The sequence below is a fragment of the Neopelma chrysocephalum genome, unplaced genomic scaffold (genome assembly GCF_003984885.1).
Source record: "Neopelma chrysocephalum unplaced genomic scaffold, ASM398488v2 Primary Assembly neopelma1_281, whole genome shotgun sequence".
NCBI lineage: Eukaryota > Metazoa > Chordata > Aves > Passeriformes > Pipridae > Neopelma > Neopelma chrysocephalum.
This window is the reverse complement of record NW_020897943.1, coordinates 655873-679562: the sequence shown is the minus strand read 5'-3', so window position 1 is coordinate 679562 and position 23690 is coordinate 655873. Positions and strand designations below refer to the sequence as shown.

General features: G+C 44.3%; 1 protein-coding gene across 2 annotated transcripts in view; it reads right to left on the bottom strand.

Moving 5' to 3' along the window:
* Positions 1–23690, bottom strand: part of HMCN1 (hemicentin 1) — a 162728-nt gene that overhangs the window by 86292 nt on the left and 52746 nt on the right. For both annotated transcript variants that reach the window (XM_027704511.1, XM_027704512.1), the window contains 19 exons: positions 19542–19683; positions 19051–19178; positions 18335–18448; positions 17528–17686; positions 16599–16793; positions 15719–15817; positions 14759–14886; positions 12922–13066; positions 11561–11673; positions 10404–10563; positions 9566–9731; positions 7554–7681; positions 6146–6418; positions 4578–4673; positions 4006–4200; positions 2842–2972; positions 2042–2189; positions 1756–1882; positions 635–789 (listed from right to left, as the gene is read on the bottom strand). In XM_027704511.1, the coding sequence (XP_027560312.1) occupies positions 635–789; positions 1756–1882; positions 2042–2189; positions 2842–2972; positions 4006–4200; positions 4578–4673; positions 6146–6418; positions 7554–7681; positions 9566–9731; positions 10404–10563; positions 11561–11673; positions 12922–13066; positions 14759–14886; positions 15719–15817; positions 16599–16793; positions 17528–17686; positions 18335–18448; positions 19051–19178; positions 19542–19683 (2802 nt within the window). The remainder of the gene's footprint in view (positions 1–634; positions 790–1755; positions 1883–2041; positions 2190–2841; positions 2973–4005; positions 4201–4577; positions 4674–6145; positions 6419–7553; positions 7682–9565; positions 9732–10403; positions 10564–11560; positions 11674–12921; positions 13067–14758; positions 14887–15718; positions 15818–16598; positions 16794–17527; positions 17687–18334; positions 18449–19050; positions 19179–19541; positions 19684–23690) is intronic.

The window sequence follows — 23690 nt, the reverse complement described above, 5'->3', positions numbered from 1 at the left end:
TTTGCCCGTGGCTGGTGCACAGGCAGTGTGCTGTGGCTGCTCCATACCTCAGGAATGTCCCACCACGCTACCTGAAGATCATCTGGAATATTATTCTTCAAACACTATTTAGGTCTGACTCTTACTGGTTTTGCACTTTGCTTTATACTTTTGCACTAACTTTAACTTATTCCTGGCTGAATTTACTCCTAACACTAACTAAAGGAAAATAAGACCACAAGTATATTAAAACAAAAATCTTCTAATTCATTTTCTTCTTCATAAGACAGATCAAAATTCAGCTGAAACTAATTAATAGCAGAATTTGAGAAAGCCTGTCAAGATTTTTGTCTCTCAACAGTTAGAAACTTATAAAAAGCACAAACCCATCACTTAAAGGCCAAGCCTGCAAAGACTGCACCCATACTTGACTTGATACGTATAAATGCTCAAAAAGGATCTCTTTGTCAACAGATGAATATTAAGTTATGCTTGTTTCAGTAAAGTCTCTTTTTTGAATGGATTTACTCAGACAAATACAAATTAAGGATCTGATCCTGCAAAATTTGTGTGTATCTGAGCATCTCCATTCGAAAAAGAAACCTTATGAGTAAAATTCAAGGATGTTCCAGGGCCAGGCATTCTGTAAACTCACCGTGGACAATGAGTTTGACCTCCTTGACTTGTTTGCCAGCAGTGTTGGTGGCACTGCACTGGTAACGACCCTTGTCACCCCTTCGAACACTCCTGATGTGCAGAACTTGATCTCTGTCCAGAAGCTCAACATTGGGATCACCCAGAAACAAGGGCCTGAAATAGAGAGTGTTTTGCTTCCCAGAACTCTGACCCCATCCTTTCAGCAGTAATTTAAACTGACAGCAAGATGAAGAGGTCCTTTAGTGGCAGAAATTATCCCATTCCAGAGAACCATTTAGCACTAAATTAACAGCATTAAGCACAAGAAACACCATCAAGTGACAAACTATTATAATTAACTCTATCCTTAATTTTTAGAAGAAAACAAACCACAAAAATTACTTCACTCAGGTCATCCAGGATGCCAGCACCCGAGCCAGAGTCCTATGCTTGACTCAGCTCTTTCTCCTAATATCCTTAGTCATGCCAGCCCTTTGCTGATAACAAAATGTTAACTACTAGTTGAAAGTGTCAATATATCCACACCAAAGAGTAAGGAATTGTCACAGCAGGATATCTGTGAGTACTAACCCATGTCTGTACTGAACTATGTTGTTAAACACCAAAAACACAGCCCAGCTGGATTTTCAGCTAATAGTTAAGCCACTAAGAATCCTTGTCCTGGTGTGCTTTCCTGGAGGATGAGATGAGGAATGGAAACATGTATATATGCATATATAACCTTTAATGTATATGTGCAGAGGTGCACAAGGCACTAGCTAGAAAAATGTCAAACACGTCAGCTAAACTGTTTTTAAACTAATGATATGTTTAAAATAATCCAGATAGAATAACCAGGGAATAAACTCAAAGAAATGGCTAAGTTTATAATCAAATGCTTCAAGCGTTGTCTGGCTTAAAATATCCTAAATGTGTTCTGCAAGTGCCAGTCATGGGAGAGTTCACAAAGATGAGCAGGAGGTTAACTTTTAATTAAAGAACTCGCCAGCTCACACCACCCCAAGTTCTATCTGATGACAACACTAAGTAGTTAAAGCAGAGTTTGCAGGTACAGACACTTCCCCGTGTTCCAGGGCAGAACAACCCAGACACAAACCTCAAAGGCTGTAACACACTCACTTGCCATCTTTGAACCAGTGAATGTCAGGAACAGGGAAGCCTTTGGCTCTGCATTCCAGGCTGATTTCCTGGTTGAGGATGACTGCAACTTCCCCAGGGGTATCAGCACCTATTATGCTCGGGGGAACTTCAGAAAGACAAACATTAAGGAAGAACAGTGAGTGGAAGAATCTATTTATAATGAGTTGAAATTTACTGCCTGCTTAAATAGCAACTGTTTTTCCAATCACCAACTTACCAAAAAACCCAAACGAAACAAAAACCAACCCCCAAACCATGAACTGACCTAGTATATCTAGGTTAAACAGCTTCTCAGAACTTCCTGCCACATTTATGGCTTTGCAGGAATATTGTCCAGCATCCTCAGTAGCAGCCTTCAGGAGCTTCAGTATCTTCCCATTGTGCAAAATCTGGACAGCACTGCTTTCCACAACCTTAAAAGAACCCGAGACATCAGCCTTATGTGATCCAAGTTACATCAGCCAAACAGCACAGCTGGATTTTTATAAGAAAATGGTAGTTTTAGGTTCAGGGATAATCTGTTTCCCCTCTCAGTCCCAGCACTAATCCCCTGCACTGCTGCAATCTGTTCAATATGGTTTGGAGCTCACAGCAGGCAAGGGGGGAACCAAAGAAACCCTCCATCCGTCAGCAAGGGGCAGTCACAAAGTGCATAAAGGGCCCTCTCCTCGTCTGAAACTGTGACTTCTCAGCTACAACTGGGAGCAGAGGACTCGAGGATAAATCCTGAGGAATTCAAATAGCCTCCAACAGTTCTTATTTCTCCACCCATAAAATAAAGAAAACAGCATTGTTAGTCCCCTCTGGGAGGACTCTGGCATCCGCAATACTGGAAGATTATTAAGGCTAATTCCTAATGGAATCCTGAAAATAAAGAGCTTACTTTTGACTTATTGAATTCATGGATGAACCATATTTAGCTGGTTTTCTGTGGAGGTGTTCTTAGTGCACTATTAAGCACATAAAGGCAGGTACGTGAATTTACTTCGGTGAGTTTTCACACCAAGCACTTCAAAGTCCCCCCAAAACTGAGTGAGGCTGCCTAATTTCAGTAATCACACATACCTGGATATCCTCTTTATACCAGGAGATGACTGGGAAGGGGTTACCAGTTACTTCACAGAAGAGACTTACAGGGTGATGAACAACCACAGATGTGTTTGTCACCTTTTCTTGATCTCTAATTTCAGGAGGAACTGAAAGAAAACTCAAAGTCATGATTTCCCACTTCCTCCTTCCTCCCCACTATCAAGGACCACCGTAATCCAAATTTCTTAGACCCTTTTAATTCCCTCCTCAATGTTTCCTTTTGCCTTTTGGTTCTGGGTATATCTTCCTATGTCTTTTCTTACTCTTCTCAAAAAACAGTCTTCTCTTGCCCAGTAACAGACTCCCAGGGAAATTCACTCCAACAGAACAACCATCAACAATTTTTAATTTTAATACTGAATCTTAATGTTATTTAATCTTAAATTTAATCTTAAAATCTCCTGTTACTTGTTCAGCAACATTTGTTTAGCAAAGGAAGCAGATTCCAGAGTCATCCTTCCTCTTCACTGCTCCAGTCATGTCCAGAACACCTGTCTAATATTTATCCCACTATGGATGCAAACAAAATGGCCTTATGTGGTGGATTAGAAAATCCCAACCCACTGACGAGTCCTGCTGGCACAGGATGGAATTCCTGCTTTTCTCAGGACAAAGATAAGGATATAATGCTGCTCAGGCATCAGCACTATCATGGGAAGTGAACAAGGCTGGAATGAAAGTGCTCTGTACAAATCAATACCTCAAGGCCACCCATGGAGTTTTTGTTTTCTAACAAGAATTCTGGAAGAAGAATATCAGGAACAGGAGTTCTCCTATCTTATGTTTAATCATATAAATAACTTTTCTCATATTTAGACCTGAAATGCAGACCCATCCCCCAATCTTTAATCTCCACAGTACAAAAGTCTTTATTTGTTATTTGCATTGAAGAGTTCAAGTATAAATAGCCTGAGATGCACCTGGCTCCTTGAACAAAACAAAGATGGTTTGTTCATAAAGTCATGAAGAACAGAAACAACAGAAAAAAACACAGAGAACATCTGAATAATAGAAATGCAAGTCCTCAGATCAGATTTTATCATTTAACGGCACATGGGCAGACCTGGGCACGTAATTCCCAACAATAACATCAAAGAGATTCTTCCAAAGCAGTTCCCAAGGGTTGTGTTTGTTCTTTACCGTTCACTTTGAGGTTGTATTTCCTCTCAGTGCTCCCGGCCTCGTTGGTGGCCACACACACGTAGTCCCCACCGTGCGAGGGGGTGACGGCGGCGATGACCAGCAGTGTCCCATCCTCCAGCACCGACAGGCCTGGCTCTCTGCCCGTCAGCTCCCTCCCGTTATGGAGCCATTGGATGGCAGGCTTTGGAACACCTAACAGGGCAAAGGGGAAACTGCCACAAACGCTTCGCTCGGCTCACAACGAGAAAGGTTCAGACAGTTCCTGCTGCTTGCTGGAAGTCTCACAGCAAGGACAACACGTGTCCTTCCAAGAGGAAGCCCCAGCTGCTACAGGATGATTTTAACATGAAAAGTCTTAGTCCCAAACATTATAAAATCCTTTTGGCTTGCAATGACTTTCCACAAAACTTCCACACACGGTGGTTATTTAAATTACCATTCGTTTGAGTTTTTCCAAATAAAGTATATATGGAAAATACCATGTGGATTGGACATTTTTACAGGAACTTAGTAATTTTCAAAGGTCAACAGCAAAAGATACGTCTGGAAGTGGGAGCAGTGGTACACACCTCTTGCAGGACACGGGAATGCCATGCGCTGGTTTGCCACTCTCTCTTGGAAGGGGCTGTTGTATGGAGGGTCCAGGCCCTCGATAGTGGGAGACTCTGAAAGAAAATCAGACCCCAAAAACTTCTTGATCTCTGCTCCCAAATGTAAAAATACAGTTTGGCAACACACAACACTCAGTCTCTCCCATCCACACGAGGTCAGACTCCAATAACCCTCTTTACACTGACTGGAATGTGTCTCATACAAGCAGTCTTATTTCAACGGGAATATTTAGGAAGCAAGCGATACAAAGAGGCTTTCAAATGTGACTGCAAATGGTTCTCTTGAAAACCTGCTATATTTATTTTGAAGGCAGTGTTTCTGAATAATCTGAAAAATACTACTGAAACTGTTTTTCCCCACACATTGGTGCTACTGCCATCCTTTGTTCTCGAGTCTCATTTCGAACTCGTGTACAGGATGAAAATACACAGAGAATATTATTTATAATTACATAAAGTTACTGAGAGTTCTTTGTTGTCCCTAAAAAGTGTTTCTCAGCACCTCTAATCCAAAGGGATCAGAACACTGCCTTTAGACTATTGCAAAGAAGAAACAGTTCCTGCTCAGCTGAAGTCAGTCACGTTCCACTGATGTCTGTGACCCCGTCAGGTGAGGAGTTACACTATGGATTTAAACTGGCACATTGACCACTGGTACCCCATCACCATTGCAACACCATTTTGTTATTTAAATACATTGTCCTGGTTAGAACGGCTGGGACCAATTCATCACTGGATGGGTGTAACCCAAAACTGTGTATTCTATAGCCTCCATGCCATTTCCCAAAAACTGTTGTCAGTAGAGGCCTGCGAGGTGGGGGGATGTTCTTGTCCTCGTATCCTTTTATGGAATTCCCCACTCTGATACCCTTTGATGGAATTCCCCCCTCTGAGGGAGGGACTGAGCACTCCCACCTGAACTGGAGAATATAGAAACTGGGAGTTTCGGAACCTTTCCACCACTTGTGGGATCCAGAGGAAGACTGCAGACCACCGCTCTCAAGCAGACTGAGACCACCACCCTCAACTGGACTGCAATCCCCACTTTTGATCAGACTGCAGCAGCTCTCCCACCAGCAGGTTTTTCCCCTCTCCCTTTACTTTGGACTCGGGAGGGGGGCAAGGTACACCACTTTTGTTCATACCCCAGGGTGCTGGGTTATACATTTGGGTTTTGTGGGTTAAAACCAATTATCTGTCTGTATAATTGTACTTATTGTATTATTTTAATAAATTGTTATTCTGACTTATAAATCTCTCTTTTGAATTGAGTTCATTTCCCCTGCTGGTTAACTTTTAAACCAGCACATACATATAGAGAGAGAGTTCCTTTTTTCTCATTTCTGCAAACTCTCCGAAGACTATTTGCTTATTCTAATTTTCCTTAGTTAACATCAGGACATAACATCTAAACCAGATGTGGCTGTTGCTTCACGTAACAGTGGGCAGGAAGAGCGCTGCCCTCGCAGCCAGCGAGCAGACAGGCCTGGCAGGAGATCCCCGCTGGCCAGGCAGGAGCACAGTACCTTGCACGTGCAGGGTGAGCTCGGCCGTGTCGCTGCCGGCGGCGTTGCTGGCCACACACGTGTAGGTGCCGGCGTCGGGGGCCTGGGCGCTGCCGATGGCCAGGGCGCCGTCCAGCCCCAGCGTGAACCGCCCCTCGCCCACGGGCACGGCACCCCTGCCCCTCAGCCAGGTGACTGAGGGGGCAGGGACCCCCTGGGCACTGCAGGGCAGCTCCACACGGTGCCCGGCCTGCACCTTCAGGACTCGAGGCCCACGCTGGATCCTGGGAGGGACTGAGGGACACAAAGGCAGTCACAGAAACGGGGAGAAAAACAATGGACGAGATCATTCTTAAGGCAGAGAGAGCTGGGGGGGATCACCTGGAGAAGGGAAGGCTCTGGGGAGACCTGAGAGCCCCTTCTAGTGCCTAAAGGGGCTCCAGGAGAGCTGGAGAGGGACTTTGAATAAGGAAATGGAGTGACAGGACAAGGGGAATGGCTTCCCACTGCCAGAGGGCAGGGATAGATGGGATATTGGGAAGGAATTGTTCCCTGGGAGGGTGGGGAGGCCCTGGCACAGGTTGCCCAGAGAAGCTGTGGCTGCCCCTGGATCCCTGCAATTGTCCAAGGTCAGGTTGGACGAGGCTTGGAGCAACCTGGGCTAGTGGAAGGTGTCCCTGCCCATGGCAGGGGGTGGGACTGGGTGACCTTTAACAGTCCCTTCCAACCCAAACCATTCTATGATCCCATGAAATTCTTTTCCACTTTTATTATTTTAGAAAATGTCCTTCTTTGTTCACCAAAACCCAATTTCCTCAGGAGACTATGGAAGCAGACCTGCATGTTCTCTGCACAGAATAGGATGCAAGATATCCTGGTGCTTGACTTATTTGAAGAAGTCACATTTCAAATTCCACTGCATGACTCCCATGAGCACTGAAATACTCTGAGCACATTTGAAGAGCTGTAGGTACTGGCTCCTCATAACACAAAACAATTCAAAAGCTTTTATGATAAAGTTAATCACATTTTCCTTTTGACATTTTAATTTCCTTCCCCTAATCCCTGATCTTTGTATTCTTCCAAACACAAGTTCAGACAGGGAGATAAAATATGACTGGAAGTGATTTTCCTGGTCCTAAAGAATAATATAAATCCACCGCAAGTCTTTTGCCACAATGTTTTTCTTTCTAAGGATCGTTGGCAATAAAAAGACTTTAAAAGAATGTCTGAAACAATAACAAGTGACATTTTTCCAGACGTGTCACTGTGTGAGTGGGTAAGAGAAGGAGGTTGGGGCCCCGGTGTGGGGAGAGCGGGGGAGAGACAAGGGAGTGACGTGGGATGATTGAAGGGAAGGGGAAGCTCTGCATGATGCAAAATTCCATGTGGAAACTTGTGGCTGATTAACCTTGGAGTCCCAACTCACCATGTACACTGAGCCTCACGGACTGAGTCACGTTCCCAGCAATATTTGTGGCGACACAGAGATACATTCCACTGTCTGAAACTTGGGTCTCGCTGATCTTCATTGACCCCGAGGGTAGGAAAGTGTGTCTGGAAAAATAAGAAGCAGATAAACCATATAGACATGTATGGAAAGGTGAATGACCTCTACTTACATGCTGCTAACGATTGCTGTGAGCTCAAATAACAGCATTCTGGGCCGCATCACTCAACTGTGACTTACACTTACTCATTTTTTCACCACTACATTCAGAATACACAGTAAACATCTAAAATCTAAGTTCCAAATTACAAAATTTGAATTCTAGCTATTTATAAGACATTATAATGTGATAGAGGCAGAGAAATGGAGCTCAAAAGTTTTTGCTCAGCCCAGGTCGGTGAGGTCAGAAAGTTAAATAACTTCTAATCCTGCTTCATCCTGGCAAAAAATGCTATCAGGTTCACTCAGGATGAAAGAGAGGTTCTGATTCAAAACTGGCACTTGTGATATTTCCTGCAACCCTGGCATTATCAACACCATGCTCCCACCAACTGAGCCACTGTTTCCTGATTCCTTCTCTGCTGCCCATATCTTTCCAAACATTTTTGGGTTTTTTTTTCTTAATAACCCCAAAAGACAAATTGCTGGGGCTACTTCTCCCCCTTGATTTTGTCCAGTAATTACATTTGCTTTCTGATAAAAGTGCCTTCCTTTCTGATTTCCCTCTTCCTTTGTTTACTGTACACATTGCTAACACGATATTTGGGTGGTCTCAAACCATTTTGTTTGGATTAATCTTTAACTTTTGCTGCCATCTGTAAACAATTTTATGGAATGGGCTGAGCTGGACTTCACTTACTCTGGATAACTTGGATCTCACCACAACAGCCATGAGCAAGTAGCCTAATTTATCAATGTCTCCTGAGGTAAAACAAGGACAAGGGACCAGGAATGCAGATCTGTTAGTGCAGGCAAGTGCTCACAGGACACAGCAGAGAATTCCACATGGATTACTACCCACAACCCAAGTGCCTGTGCACAAGCCTCCTTCACCAGCCATGGTGGCCAAGGAGCTGCTGAGGCTGTCCCAGGCTCACTGGAATGGCTCCAACATGCAGGTCTGGCCACAAGGCAAAGAGGCTCATCTGCCTGATTCCTTAATTCAGCTCAGACACTGGTTGATCCTTCCACGGATCACTGGGAGACACCAACAGGCACAGCTGTCACCACAGTGTGCCTGTGCCTGGCCCTACCATTCCCTGTTCTATGGATACAGCTGGAGGGACCTGGAACACCAGAAAGCACCAGCACAGCCCGTGACAGTCGCTGGCACTTCAATGGGGAACATGCAAGGATAATCAGCTGCTCGTCTGCCCCCTTGTTCCAGACCACACTAAAACAAGGAGGAGGAACTCCAACCCTGCTCCACACTGCACACAGGACAGTCCCCAGCTCCCCCTTCTCTCAGGCTGTCAGCTCAACACTTCACAAGCATTTAGTTGTGCTTTCACACGTTCAGGAATATCTGGAGAGGTTTTGGATCCGAATCACGGTGAGCAACGAGCCCTTGTGAGCACACCCAAACATTTATTGTCATCTGTATCCTGCTGACAGCCCAGAACTCATTTGAATCACAGACAATGTTCCCCTGAGCATAAATGGGAAGTGCATAAGGAAAGAAAACCAGTTTTTAAACATCTCTAATCATGGTCAGGTGATGTGGGTCCCTGGGCACCACCACAGTATGAACAGAACAGGATCTCTTCCATCCTGGCCCCCTGAGATTGCACACAAGCACCCTGGGAACAGGAGCTATGCAGGGATGTATCCTTGGGAAAGAGGGTTTCAAGAGCCAGCACAAGAAGTCATCAGGCAGGACAATGCAACACCTTCTGAGTGATCCTGAGGCAATCAGGAGTCACACCCCTTCCACAACCCTGACAGCTCAGAGGCGACTTCTCTTCTCTTTGGTTTTCATCAAACGTTGTTACCTTGGAGAGAAGGGAGAGATGAGCTGCATTTCTCTGGCCCAGCTAATGATGGGGGGTGGCAAACTCTTCACTTCACAGGGCAGTGTGACATCTTCCCCTGCAGTCACTGAGACCTCAATGGGTGCATTTCCCTGCTGGTCTCCAGGCCTGGACACCCTGGGTTTCACTATAACATGGAACACATTAAGAAGCTGGAATGAATAAACACATTTGCACAAATGTAACACCATACAATTTGACTTCAGAGCAAACATCTACTTTTTTTTCAGGTATAAAACATTACAATCCTATTTTTAATGACTTGTCTGCAGCAGAGATAAATCACTGCAGTGCTGATGTAGCTCAGGCACGGGCTGATGCCTCCATGTAATTCCACAAATACCAGAAAGACTGGAGTATCCACCCAAAAAGCTGGATAGAACAGATACAAATGCTGAGCTCTGTGTTGCACAGGTAGTTTGGAACCTCTCCCTGAACTCTTACACTGCAGTACCAGTAACTACAAGCTATAAGAGCCTCAAAAAGCTCACCTATACCTAAATCAAAGTTTTAATAATACTGAGAGATGGCAGGAAGCTTTGGGACTGGTGAGATTAATGGATCTTCATTCTTCTATCAGTGGGAAATCCTGTTCCTACACAGATGCTTCTTATCCACTTCCATAAAAGACGAAATTATGTCCAACAAACTAGAGCCGGGTTTAAACCCCACGTGCACTGCGGGTCTGTCATTCCCAACGCACTTGAAGGGGTTTTACCACCCAAAGGGGGTGCCCAGGGTGTTTTACCACCCCAGGGGGGCCCAGGGGACGCTGTGGCCGAGTTCAGCTCCCACCTACCATAGACAGTGAGCTGGACCTTGCGCGTGGCGTGGCCGGCGGCGTTGGTGGCACTGCACGTGTACTCCCCGCTGTCCTCGCCCCCGGGGGACACCACGGACAGGCTGCCATCCGAGCCTGCAGAGAACCTCACATTGCTGGGAAGGATCACCTCTCCTTTCTGGGGAAAAAGCATTCCATATTAACTCAGAAACTTGGCCCCGAAATTCCATTTACACAAACTAATTCACTTCTACTAACTTGTTGCGGCCCTTGAGTGTCACTTTCTAAGCAGTACCAAGAGCAGAAACACAGAGATTCTTGTGCAGAAAACTTGCTACATTTTACAGAACACAGTTCTTAAAAGAAAATTAAAAAAAAAAATCAGGATTTCGACTGAGTTAATTTTGACATTGACTTCTGATGTCAAAATGGATCTTGTACACATTATATAAACTGTCAGTCAGCAGATTCTTCCTTGTCTGCACTGAATGTTATTAAGTGATAATTAAGAAAAACCACTCCTCCCGTGTTCTCTTCCCTCCCAAACCAACAGTTAACTGTGTTCTATTCCTTCTTTGATACGAAGTTGTTTCATGTGGTCCCAATCAGCTACATCTGCACAACTTCTGAGGCCCCACAGTGCCTTCACAGCCATGTCATGTGAGCTGGAACATAGCCCAATAACTGTTACTACCAGAAATTATTCTGTTCAAACAGGGGGGAAAAAAGAGCCTGACTTTCAGAGAAATTCCCTGAAAGACTGAGGTCCTCCTCAGTGGACACTGTGTCAAAGATATGGCTGAAAAGTGACAGGATGCCATTATTAGATACACTTTCCTCAGAGGAAAAAGTCCTCTTGAAGCTCCAAGAGAAAAATGAACCCTCAATCTGTGGCAGGCTGCGTAATCTCAAATTATCAGCTCCCAACAGGAACAATTTCTGAAGTGTTAAAAACACCCAGATACAGCCCTTCCAAAGAACAGAACACTGAGCTATGGCAGGAGCACAGCCAGGAATTCTGCTCGGAGGAACAAAAGCAGTTCTGAGCAAACAGTTTTCCAGGTCCCTCACCCCCGACACTTTGGGCCATGTTCCTTGCATAGAGTTTTTATGACAACTAAATGATGTGTTCAGTTTACCTTTCACCATGAACCAGCTCAAAGGTGAGGAATTACCTTGGACCAGGCAATGGATGGCTTGGGAACTCCACTTGCTTTGCAGGGCAGTGTCACTGGGATTCCTTCAATGGTGCTGAATATCTGCTGTCCGTGCTGGATGACAGGCAGGACTACAAACAAATGCAAATATTGAAGACTTGCACAAGACATTTCAGGCCATGGCACAGCTATTACGAAATTATCCTTATATTCAGTTACTACTTCCTACAGGCAGCAGGGTTTGGGACTGCTCAGCCTCTTCTCCAACCCTAACAGGGACAATGAGCAGCCACTCTCCCTTCCACTCTCCAGCCTTTTGGGACAGAATAAATCCCTGTTCACTACAAAGCATGAAAGCCACAGGCTGATCACTGCATTAGGTACATGCAGTCTTAACTTGACTGCAGGTATTTCACTGACTGCAATTACTGCAGTAAGGCTTTGTCACATTATCCTCTGACAACATTTTAGGCTTCACTTCCCAAAATCAGTAACAAGAGACAAGAATCCCAGCTCCCTTGGCTCAACTGAGCTGCCTTTGAATTAACAACAGAAAAATAAAATCAGATTTAAGGCTACAATACCAAAACCTAGAAATATCTAAACACATACAAAGGTGTTTCTTTTTGTTCCCAAGTTCTGAAATATCCAAAAAACTGATGCTGACATGGAAGACCTTATGAATACTTGTCTGTATTAAAGATTTACAGCTATTCTTAACATAAAAGGATGTTCCAGAATCTTCAGTGAAGTTTAAAATAAACCTCCCATGATTAATTTAACATGTAAGCAAAATTAACATGTGAGAAACCATGAAGTGCTTGTGGCCTCACAGACTTAACACAAATATCTTCAGCTGAAATACAGATGGGTTACACCACAGTGCCTTGCTGTCAGTGCAATTTTTGGTATGTTTTAATTAAAGAGAAAAAATAAGGGGGAGGAGAATGGGGATGACACCAAAAACAACAAACAAATTTTGAGTCTTGCCAAAACTCGTAATTCATTTTCTTTCATTCTACTTCTCCCAGGAGCTGTGCTTCCTTACACCAGTTCTGAACCACTCACACAGCACTTTTCATGGGTTTCCACTTGTTAATAAAGATGAAGAATGCACAGCCCCGCCTTTGGAGGTGTTTAAAAATGAGGATGTTTTATGATCACAAAACAGTGTTGTTTGATTTTACTTTAAAAACCATATGGATGGCTCAGCTCTTCCCTGTGCAGGGGAATTTCCCCCGTGTTCCTTCCCAAAGTAACACCGTTCCAGCAGAGGACTGTGAGACATCAGTGTCACTGCCCAGCTCCAGTGCAGCTGCTGGGGGTGAGTGTCACCCCTTCCTCTCCCCCCTCCTGAAGGCAGAGGGGCTGTTCCTCACCGTACACGTTGACAGCAGTGGTTTTGTTGCTGGTCCCAGCCACGTTGGAGGCCATGCAGGTGTAATCCCCTCCATCCTGCAGCCGAACCCTTTCCAGGTGCAGGCTCCCATCGCTCCGCACGCTCACGTAGGGGTTGGGCACCAGCTGCCAAAAGAGGGATGGAACATTTTACTGGCAAGAATGCTTGGGATAATATTTATTTGGGGATGCAGCACGGCTTCACTTGATTATTTCACGTTCATAAAAATTCTGTGTTCGGGGAGAATTTTACTAGAGCTTTTCCTACTTTCCATCTTTCAGGGAAAGCTAATTTTAATGAAGAATTTTGGCAGCACCTCGTATTTATTGCTGGAGTGAGATTAAGATCTACAAGAGCAACTCTGCTCTGCCACAGCACATCGAGAGCTGCCACTCGTGCTTTTAATGGGGAAACCCAAACTTAGCTGAATTATTTCACTGCATTTGAGTTGGTTATTCCAGTAATTCAGCTTGGTCACAGATCAGCTCTCAATGAGTGCAATGACATGTTCTTCCACAGGCAGATCATTTTTCCTTACAGTTATCAAAACCTTCCACATTCCATATCCATCAAATTGAAGAGATCAGCCCTGCAGCAAACCATTGGGAAGGACAATTATAAGTTCCACCAAAAAATAACCCTCTCAGAGTTCTATATCCTCCAGGAATACCAGAGATCCCTGAGCTCAGCAGCACAGCCTGGGCTCATAGAAGGGTTGTTAGAAAGCAAAGTTGTTCCAGTCACACTCAGATGAAGAATTCTTCCCTAAACACAACTTGCTCCAACACCTTCCTTGGAGTGCAGCTTTTCCCACCAGCTTACAATGACAGGAAACCAGCTCTCCTACACAGAGGAATTAGCAACTCAACAAGGAGGATCCTGCCAGTATTCCCCTCCCTCCTCGCACTCACACAGCCTGAGGAAAAGCCAGTGGTTCCCAGAGGCACCAAAACTGAGCAGGAAACTCCAGTAAGGCCCAGGTAGTGCCAGGTTCTGGCACAATCAATTTAATTCCAGCTGTGGAGAAATGACTTCAGGAAGGAATGAGCAATCAAGATAAAAAGTAGCTCCACAGGGATGTGAAGTCAATAATTTCACTGTTGAAGAAATTAGGTTTCATGCAGAAAACTAACCTAGGTGGGGTGTCTACATCACCTTTCTGGAATCTCCAAATGAGTTGGGTTGGAATGGACCTTAAAGATCATCCAGTTCTGTCTGCAGGAGCAGTGAACTGGCAATGGGATGTTCCCAAGGGGAAAGAAAGCACAGTCATTATTCACTCTCTGAGTAGAGCACCACCAGGAAAGGAGTACATGGAACAGGGATACTGGCATTTATCTCATCCCATCAGCAACAGGAATAGTCATGATGTTAAAACACCTTAACAACCTACAGATATTTTCAGGTATGTTTATTTAAATTAAATATGCTTATTTAAATTAAAGAAAAAAAATAACCCAGAGAAAATAAAAGCTTTTGCATTGCCACAGTTTAATTTCCAGCATGTCATTCTGGTAGGTATATCCCACTAGCATTCCCATATTCAGAGCCCAAGGCTGAAATTTATGAGCCACAAAACTGCATAAATGAAAGTAAAATAGAAGTAAAAGGACAATTCACCAATACTTTGGTTCACAGCTGTCTTCTAGACCTTCACATCTCCTGTTCTCTCATCCATGCTTCAGGGTCAGAACTCCCCAGCATGGGCAGTGATCACATTAACTTTTGTAAATCAAACCAAGCTGATACTGTGCCTTGAAATGTCAGTTGGAGCTTTTCTGTGCCAATAAATCTCATAAGAAACAAAGCAGTCTTACCACCACACTGTTTTTAATCCACCTCCTGTCTGGAATGGGGTTCCCAGCGAGCAGAACACATGGCAAAGTGAGCTGCTGGCCCTCAATGACATTGGCTGTGGCTGGGCTTGCTCCAATCAGAGGTGTGACTTGAACAAAAGGAAGAATGAGTAGAAATTATTAGGAGTTTTTATATTTCCACAGAGAGTATTAAATTAAATTAGCATTACAATAAAGGCAGGGAAAAAAGAGAAACCAATGTAGGGGTGGGGTAGCACAGGAGAGAAGGGAAGTTGGAGAAATACATGTAGTGTGATCCTTAGCTGAAACTGGATTCAGCCAAGGGTTTCCCTGAGAACTTGTGTTCCCTGACACCGAGTTGATATTTCCTTACTGGGGTAAAATATTGAAGAACAAAAGTAGCAGGTTTGGAGAGGACAAAAAAGAAGTGGTCATTTCTTTGGGTGTAAAATTATGAAGGATTAGAACAGAGATGACAGCCCAGCTGAAAATCTGGGATGATCTTTAAGGTCCCTTCTGACCCAAACCACTCTGGGATTCTATGATTCTATTGTCATTTATGTCTTGTTGGATCACAAGGGTTCCTTCACACTTACACCAACACTGGCACAAGCACATTCATTGCTGCCTTCTTTGGGTTTTTTTAAGGATGAATTAAATGGCAGAAGTCCCATCATTACAATGACTTAATTTCCTTAGGAACAAGAAACAGAAGACAGGACAAATCCTGTCTAAGGTCTGTGTTATACACACAGGTGGAACTAATTCCAACTAGTGCAGCCAGTCAAAAGACAACACTCTAACACGCAAAATCCATGGAAATCAATGACAACATTCCATGTAAATGCTTTCTAATTCCATGTGTGTGGATGACATGGAAGCAGAGCACACAGACAGGTCAGCAGGGATGGACATAACCCCCAAACCCCCCCCAGCTCCCACTGACACCCCCACTCTCACCCAGTCCTGTCACTGTGACCGTAGCTGGGCGGGACTGGATCCTCCCAAACTGGTTCTCAGCTTCACAGACATAAATCCCTTCATCACCGACCCACAGATCTAGAGGGGGACAGAGAGATCTGACTGCAGCATCTGCAATGAGTCCATAAATGATATATGGCACCACATTACATCTCTGCACTACCACAGGAGTGCCCTGACTGGGAATATTGCCCAGTACACACTGCAGTGTTTCTGCATGTGAACAGACACCCACAAAATACTCCCTGTATGCACAACAGAGAGGAACTGCTTCACCCCACCTGACACTGTCTAGAAAGAAATTCAAAAGCTAATTAAGAAAACAGAATAACATCACTTGTTGTAAGGGTGACTGAAATGCTGCCAAATAATCAAAATCACAAAGCCACTTGCAGAGTTTTTTGTTATTACCCAAATTAGGACTGGTCTAAAATAGCGAGTGTAGAACCAATTCTCTCCAAAAACCCAAACAAACAAAACCAAAACAAAAACAAGAAACCAAACAAAACCACTAAACCCCAAACAAAAACAAAAACCCAAAACCAACCAACCAACCAAACAAAAAAACACAAAAAAACCCCCAGTTCTCAAAAAACCACAATTCTCTCAAAAAATACTGAAAACCCATAGCCCCCAGATATTTAAACAAAGAAGCAAATGACCAAACACAACTGATTTCACAAACTCATGGGAAAATGAACTGCATGTCAACATGAAGCCAGCACCAGAAACACAACCTGGGATAAAAATGCAGTGTTTTCACCAAGTTACCAGTGATACTAAGCTGTGCAGTAACTCCAGTGCACTGCACATGTCCCATTCCTCTGGAAGGTTTTATGTCCAAGCTCAGGGTACCTACTGTGAAAGGCCAGAGCCCCTGTCCTGAGCTGGCTGGTGGCACTGGCAGTGAAGGGCCTGGAGAACAGGGGAGCCCCATCCAACCTCCTCCAGGAGACCCTGGGCTCGGGATAACCCTGCACGTAGCAGGGCAGGGTCAGGTTGGAGCCCAGATCCGCGGATTCATCGCTGGGCTCCTGCGTGAACACGGGGGGAGCTGGGGAAAGACACACACAAGGTGACCTGGGGTTCAATACAACCCTCACATCTTCTCACACCACTGGTGACCTCAATTTATGTCCCACTATGCACAATTACTCTGACATTCCCAACACTAGGAACACCTAGAGCAGCCCTGCACGCTGTGCTTACACTGGGAGCTCAGAAATGGGATAAACACCTTATAAAAATGAAGACAGAGCCACCCCCATCACACAGCCCTGCATACTCAAGTGTTAGGGTTAAGTTCTCCTCCCCTCATTGCTTCAGAAGATGCATGTCCCTGACAGGAACACTGAACAGGCCACAAGCAGATGGAAAGAATTAGGAAAAGAGGAGAGGAAAGGCTGAGTTACAACAACCTCTCACAATAATTCAAGTTTGTATAATAAATTCTCTATATGCAAATTTTATTAGGTTGAGGTTTGAACAGTTTCCTCCTCTCTGCCTCTCTCTTCCTTCCCATAACTTTATGCTTTGCAAAAGAATCAAGGAGTGGGCTGGAACAAAATGATCTTTAAGGTCCCTTCCAACCCAAAGCAGTCTATGATTCTAAGCTGGAGTCCAAATGGGACAAGGAAACAGCTCAGTCAGCACCACCCAAAGGTGTTCCCAGCACACACACGGGTTACAGGTATTTGTGAGAAAGGTTCAGAGAACCAGGGCACCTCTCACTGCCCAGTGCAGACACTGGAACTGGAGTGTTCCCCAGCCAGGCTCCAGTTTACTCACAGCCAACATCCAGAGTGATCTTGCCAGAGGCTCTCCCGGCAGCGTTGGAGGCCACACAGGTGTAGTCACCAGCATCCAGCTCTTGTGTTTCCTGGATCCTCAAGAGACCCCGGTGAGGATCAATAATGAGAAATGCTGAGGCCCTCAACTCTAAGTCACCTAAGTCCAGACAGAAGGAGGCAACATAACTGTATATATCAACATCAGAGCTGTATTTATCAGAGTTATTCCAACAAAACAGTGCCCAAGTTTGAGATGGGTCACAGCATGGCTGTATGAATTCAGCAGAGGAGAACTGACTCCCACTCAAGTGAGTGGAAAAAATCATTCCCACATTAAATACATCCTTTTTTACTGATTGGTTCCACAAGGGAAACACAAACCCAAGTAGCTCTGGGCAGAGATCAGCATTAGGCAGTGTGTCAGGACGTATTTCTCCCCCTCCAACTGGAGGCTACATGAAAACAGGACATCAGAGGCTACAGAAAAACGTTTTGTGACTTTTGCAGCATATAACTTAAACATTTTCTGACATAAGAATGAACCTTATGTAAGTGGGCAAGAGGCTCGGCTTTTTTTTTTTCCTTTAATTACCTATGCTACAAAAAATAATTCACTGTATTTAAGTAGGAGCAGGAATTTATGCCCTGGAGGCCAATGCCATTTATTCCAGATTTACAGAGTTTCACAGGTCTGTCACTGGTTGAATACCACAAAGACCTTCTAAGAGAAACGAAGTCACTTCCAGATCACTGTTCTAAATATTGCTGCTAAATAAATAAACCAAACACCAAGCAATAAGCACACCTTTAAACCATTTAACTTGGGGGGCTGGGATTCCAGTTGTTTTACATTCCATAATAGTCGTGTCTCCAAGACCAACCAGAATTTCACTCTGAACTATGGTCAATGTTGGACCCTCTAAAAAGAAATAAGATAAAAAAAATAGTTTTTTCTAAAACATAAACAATAAAAGACTCTTATTTTGTGTTTTTATATAGAAGAATAATTGCATTAAAAGTCATTTAAGGTGACAGATTAACTCTGGGAAACTTGGAGAAGTAAAGTCTGCCCCAGAGCATCTGAATCACATATAAAATGTGCAGGGAATGAAAGGAAATAATCAGGAAAGTTTCATTATGTAGGAAGTAAAAACATCAAGAGTCACTCTCCTTCTCCAGCCAGATGTTGGTCATCAAACATTTAATGCTCTGCTATTAATATAGTATTTAGATACAGAAACACAATTCCTTTTCCAGCGACCTGCTCAGGTTCCCAAGCCCATCCCACAGTAAACCCACGTTTTTAACCTTAGAAACAGCATGAGAACATGAAGCCCCAAATGCCACCTAACAGTACCAGTCAGGTTGGAACAGAAACCCAACGGGGCATCTGGGAGCTGCTCAACACATTTTCTGACATTTCTAACACCGTGTTTTCTGCCCAGTTCTACTCATTCCAGCAGTCCCTGGTGATATATTAGTTTGCCTTTTTAATTTCACTGCGTTGTTTCCTTCACTCACCAATGTATGTGAGGGTGGATGTCTGTCTGTCTGTCCCAGCTGAGTTACTTGCCAAGCAGCCATAAATTCCTGCATCTTTGGGAATCGCCTTTCTTATGATTAAGGTGCCTTCTGGGGTCAGTCTATACCTGGGAACACACAGGGCAACAACCAAAATGATTAAAAAGAGCAATGGTTATATCCACCCTTCGAGCAGTCACAGCAGCAAGACCAGATGGTTTATAAATAGTCTTGTTGGGGTTTTTTCTCATGATAAATAACAATAATGTCCAGAGAACAGCACTGCATTTTGTGAAAAGCACTTAATTTGTAAAGAAAAAAAACCTCCCAACGAACAGAACTAAACTGTTTCTATTTTAGAGATGAAATATTTGCAATTAAAGAGTTATTAAAAGTGAAAGTTGAGGAAATAATCAGAATATTTTGGCATTATTCAAAACTTCCTTCTCACATAGGAAATGAAAAGAAATAGAGAAAACTATAACTCCCACCTGCTTGAGCCAACGATAAACATATCATTGTGTGTCCACACCACTGTTGGCTTTGGATGACCCGTTGCAGAACACCTGATAGACACCTCAGAGCCTTCTGTAAAAGTCTGGTTCTTGGGGGAAACGACAAGCCTCGGAGGTTCTAGCAAAAGAAATCAAACCCAGCAATTAAAAATGTCTGTTTAGAGCACACAGGCTACAATAACCACTTTACACCCATTTCCAAGAAGTGACAAAGCATTCCCATGAGGGCAGAGGCCACTGTGCCTTCCCCTGGCACAGCCCACCAAACCCCCAGCATAAAACACCTTTATCACACTGCAAGTCAAGGTTCAGGTGTGTTGGGCCCACCTGAGATGGGATTTCAAAAAGCAGCAACAGAGACAATGTTAACAAATATAAGACAATGAGCAATCTGCTCTGGTGAAGGTGTCCCTGCCCATCGCAGGGGAGTGGAACTGGGTGGTCTTCAAGGTTCCTTCCAACCCAAACCATCCTGTGATCCTGTGATCCTCAAGCAGATTTTCTGGTACCAAGTGACCCCCAAAGCTGTTCCCCATGGCAACAGCCCCTTTGTCCTGTGGTACACGGGACTGTGCCTTAGTTAGAGTGGCAAGAACGAGATCCATCCCCAGAGATAAAAACTAAGCTGAGGAAATAAACTGGCTCCTATGACATGAGTAGTATCAATCTTCCTCTGGAGCTTTGCCTTTTGCTAATCACACTCTGTATTGATCTGAATTCCTCTGGGGCTGATCATTCCTGTAGCAATCCCAGGAGGAAAAGCCTGAGCCTGTCCTTTGGGAGAGTCAAAGCACACGTAACCCAGGGGTACCTCATCTAGGGCTGCTCTGCACAGCTCATTTTTATTACTCTCAGAGGGAATTACACCATCCCACAGACCCAGATGGTGTTTGATATGTTTTAGTGGCTGCTCAGCAGAAGTGTGTGTAAGAGCCAGCACACACAGCCCCTTTGGGTAGGTGTGGTTTAATGCATCAAGGACGAGGTGCAGGTGTGATGCTGTGCAGTGTCCAGGTGAACAGCATCCATTTTGCCAGTTCCATCTGTCATGGACAGAAACAGAGCACTACTACCAATGCCTTTGGGGAAGAATTAATACCATATTTTTTTCCTTACATCACTAGGAGGAAGATTACTGTCCAAATCCTGTGTTGTAACACCATTTGCTTACAAAGCTGCTCACTAAAAACCACAGTGTTCTTGGCCTGGAAGAAAAACCTCCCTGCAGAAGACTGTGCTGCTCCTGGGACAGAAGCAAGGCAGGTTCTGCCTCCTTTCAGAGCACAAACTTTGGGGTTTAGCCAGATTTTTAGGCAAATGGCATTAAAACACAAAACTTGGAAAACAATCTTCCTCCTCACAATCACAGCACAGAGAAGGGGATGAGTGACTGATAATGAGATATTAGATGGTTTTTCAAGTGCTCAACCATCAAATTAAAAGCACAGAGAAGAACAGCAGGAGATCTCTTCCTTTTTTACAGGAAGAGGTTTATCAGGAGTAGCATAAGTTTAGGAAACACAGGTTATTAGATCTGTAGGCATTATCAACTGAGCCACTGCTGACCCAGCAAGGAGTAGTTCTGTGTTTGAGTTTCATGACTAATTCCCAGCTGTTAGTGTCTCATGGAAACTTATCTGTCTGCTCCTAATTAAGCACATAAACCTCTCTTTGGAAGAGAAATATAATTGCTGTTTGGAGAAGACTCTCTGCTGAGTGCAGCACCTGGAGAGAACTGGCAGGACTTTATTTTCAGTCATTAACTAAACATGAGAACTTGTAAAGGATTCTGAGATCTGTAGGAATAGTGAATGCAAACCCACACTGCTGCACTGCTAAGGAAGAAAGTCAGTAATAAACTGCAGCTGACTTGCACAGTTGCAAAATTGTAAACACATGCAGATAATGCTTGATCATTTCCTTTCTTAAACTGATGCACAATAACCTTCCCCAAGTTCATCAGTTATTCACTTGTAGGTTCAATAATAACTGCAGGGTCCCAAAAAGTCCCTCCTGTGTCGTCTAACAGCTCTGAAGCCTCTGAGCCTCCAGAGAAAAGGCACCAGAGGAAAGCAGAGCCATAGTTCTCCAGAAGCACCAGGACTAAATCCAGATCCAAGGGGCAGGGAGGGGCCAGATATGGCTGCACATTACAGAACCGTCCTCGAGTGGTTCATGATGTGCACAGATGCCTCAGCTGTTTTTATTTGGTTTGAAATTCTGCCCAGAGCCACTGGGGGTAATTCTGCAGGTTCTGGGCCCCAGGAGGGTCTCCTCTCCTGCTGGGATTAGGAAACTGTCTCCAGTGGCAATCACACAGTGTGCTGTGGCACTGCTGCCCATGCGTGATATTATCAGGTGAGAAGATAAAAGAAATCTTAATTAATATTGTATTTGTAATAAAATTAATAGAAGAAAGTCAATATACACAGCTGGAATAAGATACTGGCTAAAAACAGTGAGGCCACATTTGCCACCAATTAACCATCTTGTTTTCTTGCCCAAAGGAAGGCACACAGAAGGGCTTTCCTGTATGTCAGGTCAATTGAATTTCCTTTGTTTTGTTCTCTGTATCAGAGAGGTGAAGATTTGTAGATGGAAGCAGAAGCACAAGCTCCTTACAGTGTCCATCCCATTCAAGGCTGCAGAATAAAACCCTTTAAACAACACAGATCATGTGTAAAGCTTCTTAAGAGACCCCCCCCGCAGAGCTGCCTCCAGCCCTGGGGAACAGCAGCACAAGGACATGGAGCTGCTGGAGTGAGTCCAGAGGAGGCCATGGAGATGCTCCAGGAGCTGGAGCCCCTCTGCTCTGGAGCCAGGCTGGGAGAGCTGGGGGGTTCCCCTGGAGAAGAGAAAGCTCCAGGGAGAGCTGAGAGCCCCTTCCAGGGCCTAAAGGGGCTCCAGGAGAGCTGGAGAGGGACTGGGGACAGGGGATGGAGGGACAGGACACAGGGAATAGGCATTCCTTGTGGCTAAGTAGCACAACTACTTATTCACCCACTGCCAGAGGGAAGAATCAACAGTGTTTTGGTTTGGAAGGGACTCCAAATGATCCAAAGATCATTTATTCCAGCCCCTGCCACAGGCAAGGACACCTTCCACTAGAGCAGGGTGCTCCAAGCCTCAGACAGCTCCAAAAACAGCCCAGAGGGAAGCACTGAAGGCACTAAGCTGCTTTTGGTTGTTTAGCACAGACACCTCGTGTTTGTTTTACTTTAAATCTGAAATAGCAACTAAAGCAATAATATTTCAGTTTTACTCCCTTTCTTGTTTTCTCAGTGTTTAAAGAACTCAGTAAACAACTTTCTCCTTGCCCATTATCCCAGCATGTATCCATGGATCTAGGTGAACAACACTCACACAGAGAACTCTCAAAGCCCAACACGTTTATCTCTGTATTGTGTCTTTTCAGAGAAAAGAGCAGAGAAAATTCAGGGTTATGCCAAGGAAGTAATTCTCCTTTAGCCCTCCTGGGCAGTCTCTTCCCTGGAATTATTCTACTCCTAATGTGACTGTTCATGCTGCACTTCTGTCACCCCTTGGCTTGATAAAAGATCCCTTATCAAACTGTTATTACAGCCAAGACAATTCTTCAATGCCCAAAGGCAAACATACACTTGATTTCTGATGTGGGCAAGTGGAACACATTATAAATGTGCTTATTTCCTGCAGGTGTGGCTTAGGTGCTTCTAGCAGAGACCCCTGAATTATTTCTGTGTTCTAGCACCCAGCTGGGAGCACAGGTCCCTGAATTATTTATCAGTGCTATTTCAGCAGGTGCTGAAAATGCCTGTCAGCTGTGATGGTGATACCAGACAGGCATTTAAACATTTGTAAATTATAAGGAAAGGAAACCCACCCTGGTGTAGACAGAACAGTAAGGACAGCACATATGATTTTATTCCATCCATGCATTCAGATAAAAAAAATCCATGTGAACAGGGTGCTGACTTCACTTCTTGTTAACCTGCTGCTGCAATTCATCATATGCCCAGATACTAAACTCAAACATCTCTACTATCACCAACCTAAACACAAGGCAAAGCTGTAGAAGGTCTACACATACACAGCTGTGCTGTAGAGGGGAAAGACAGTTTCAATCATTAAGGTAACTCTTTCCCT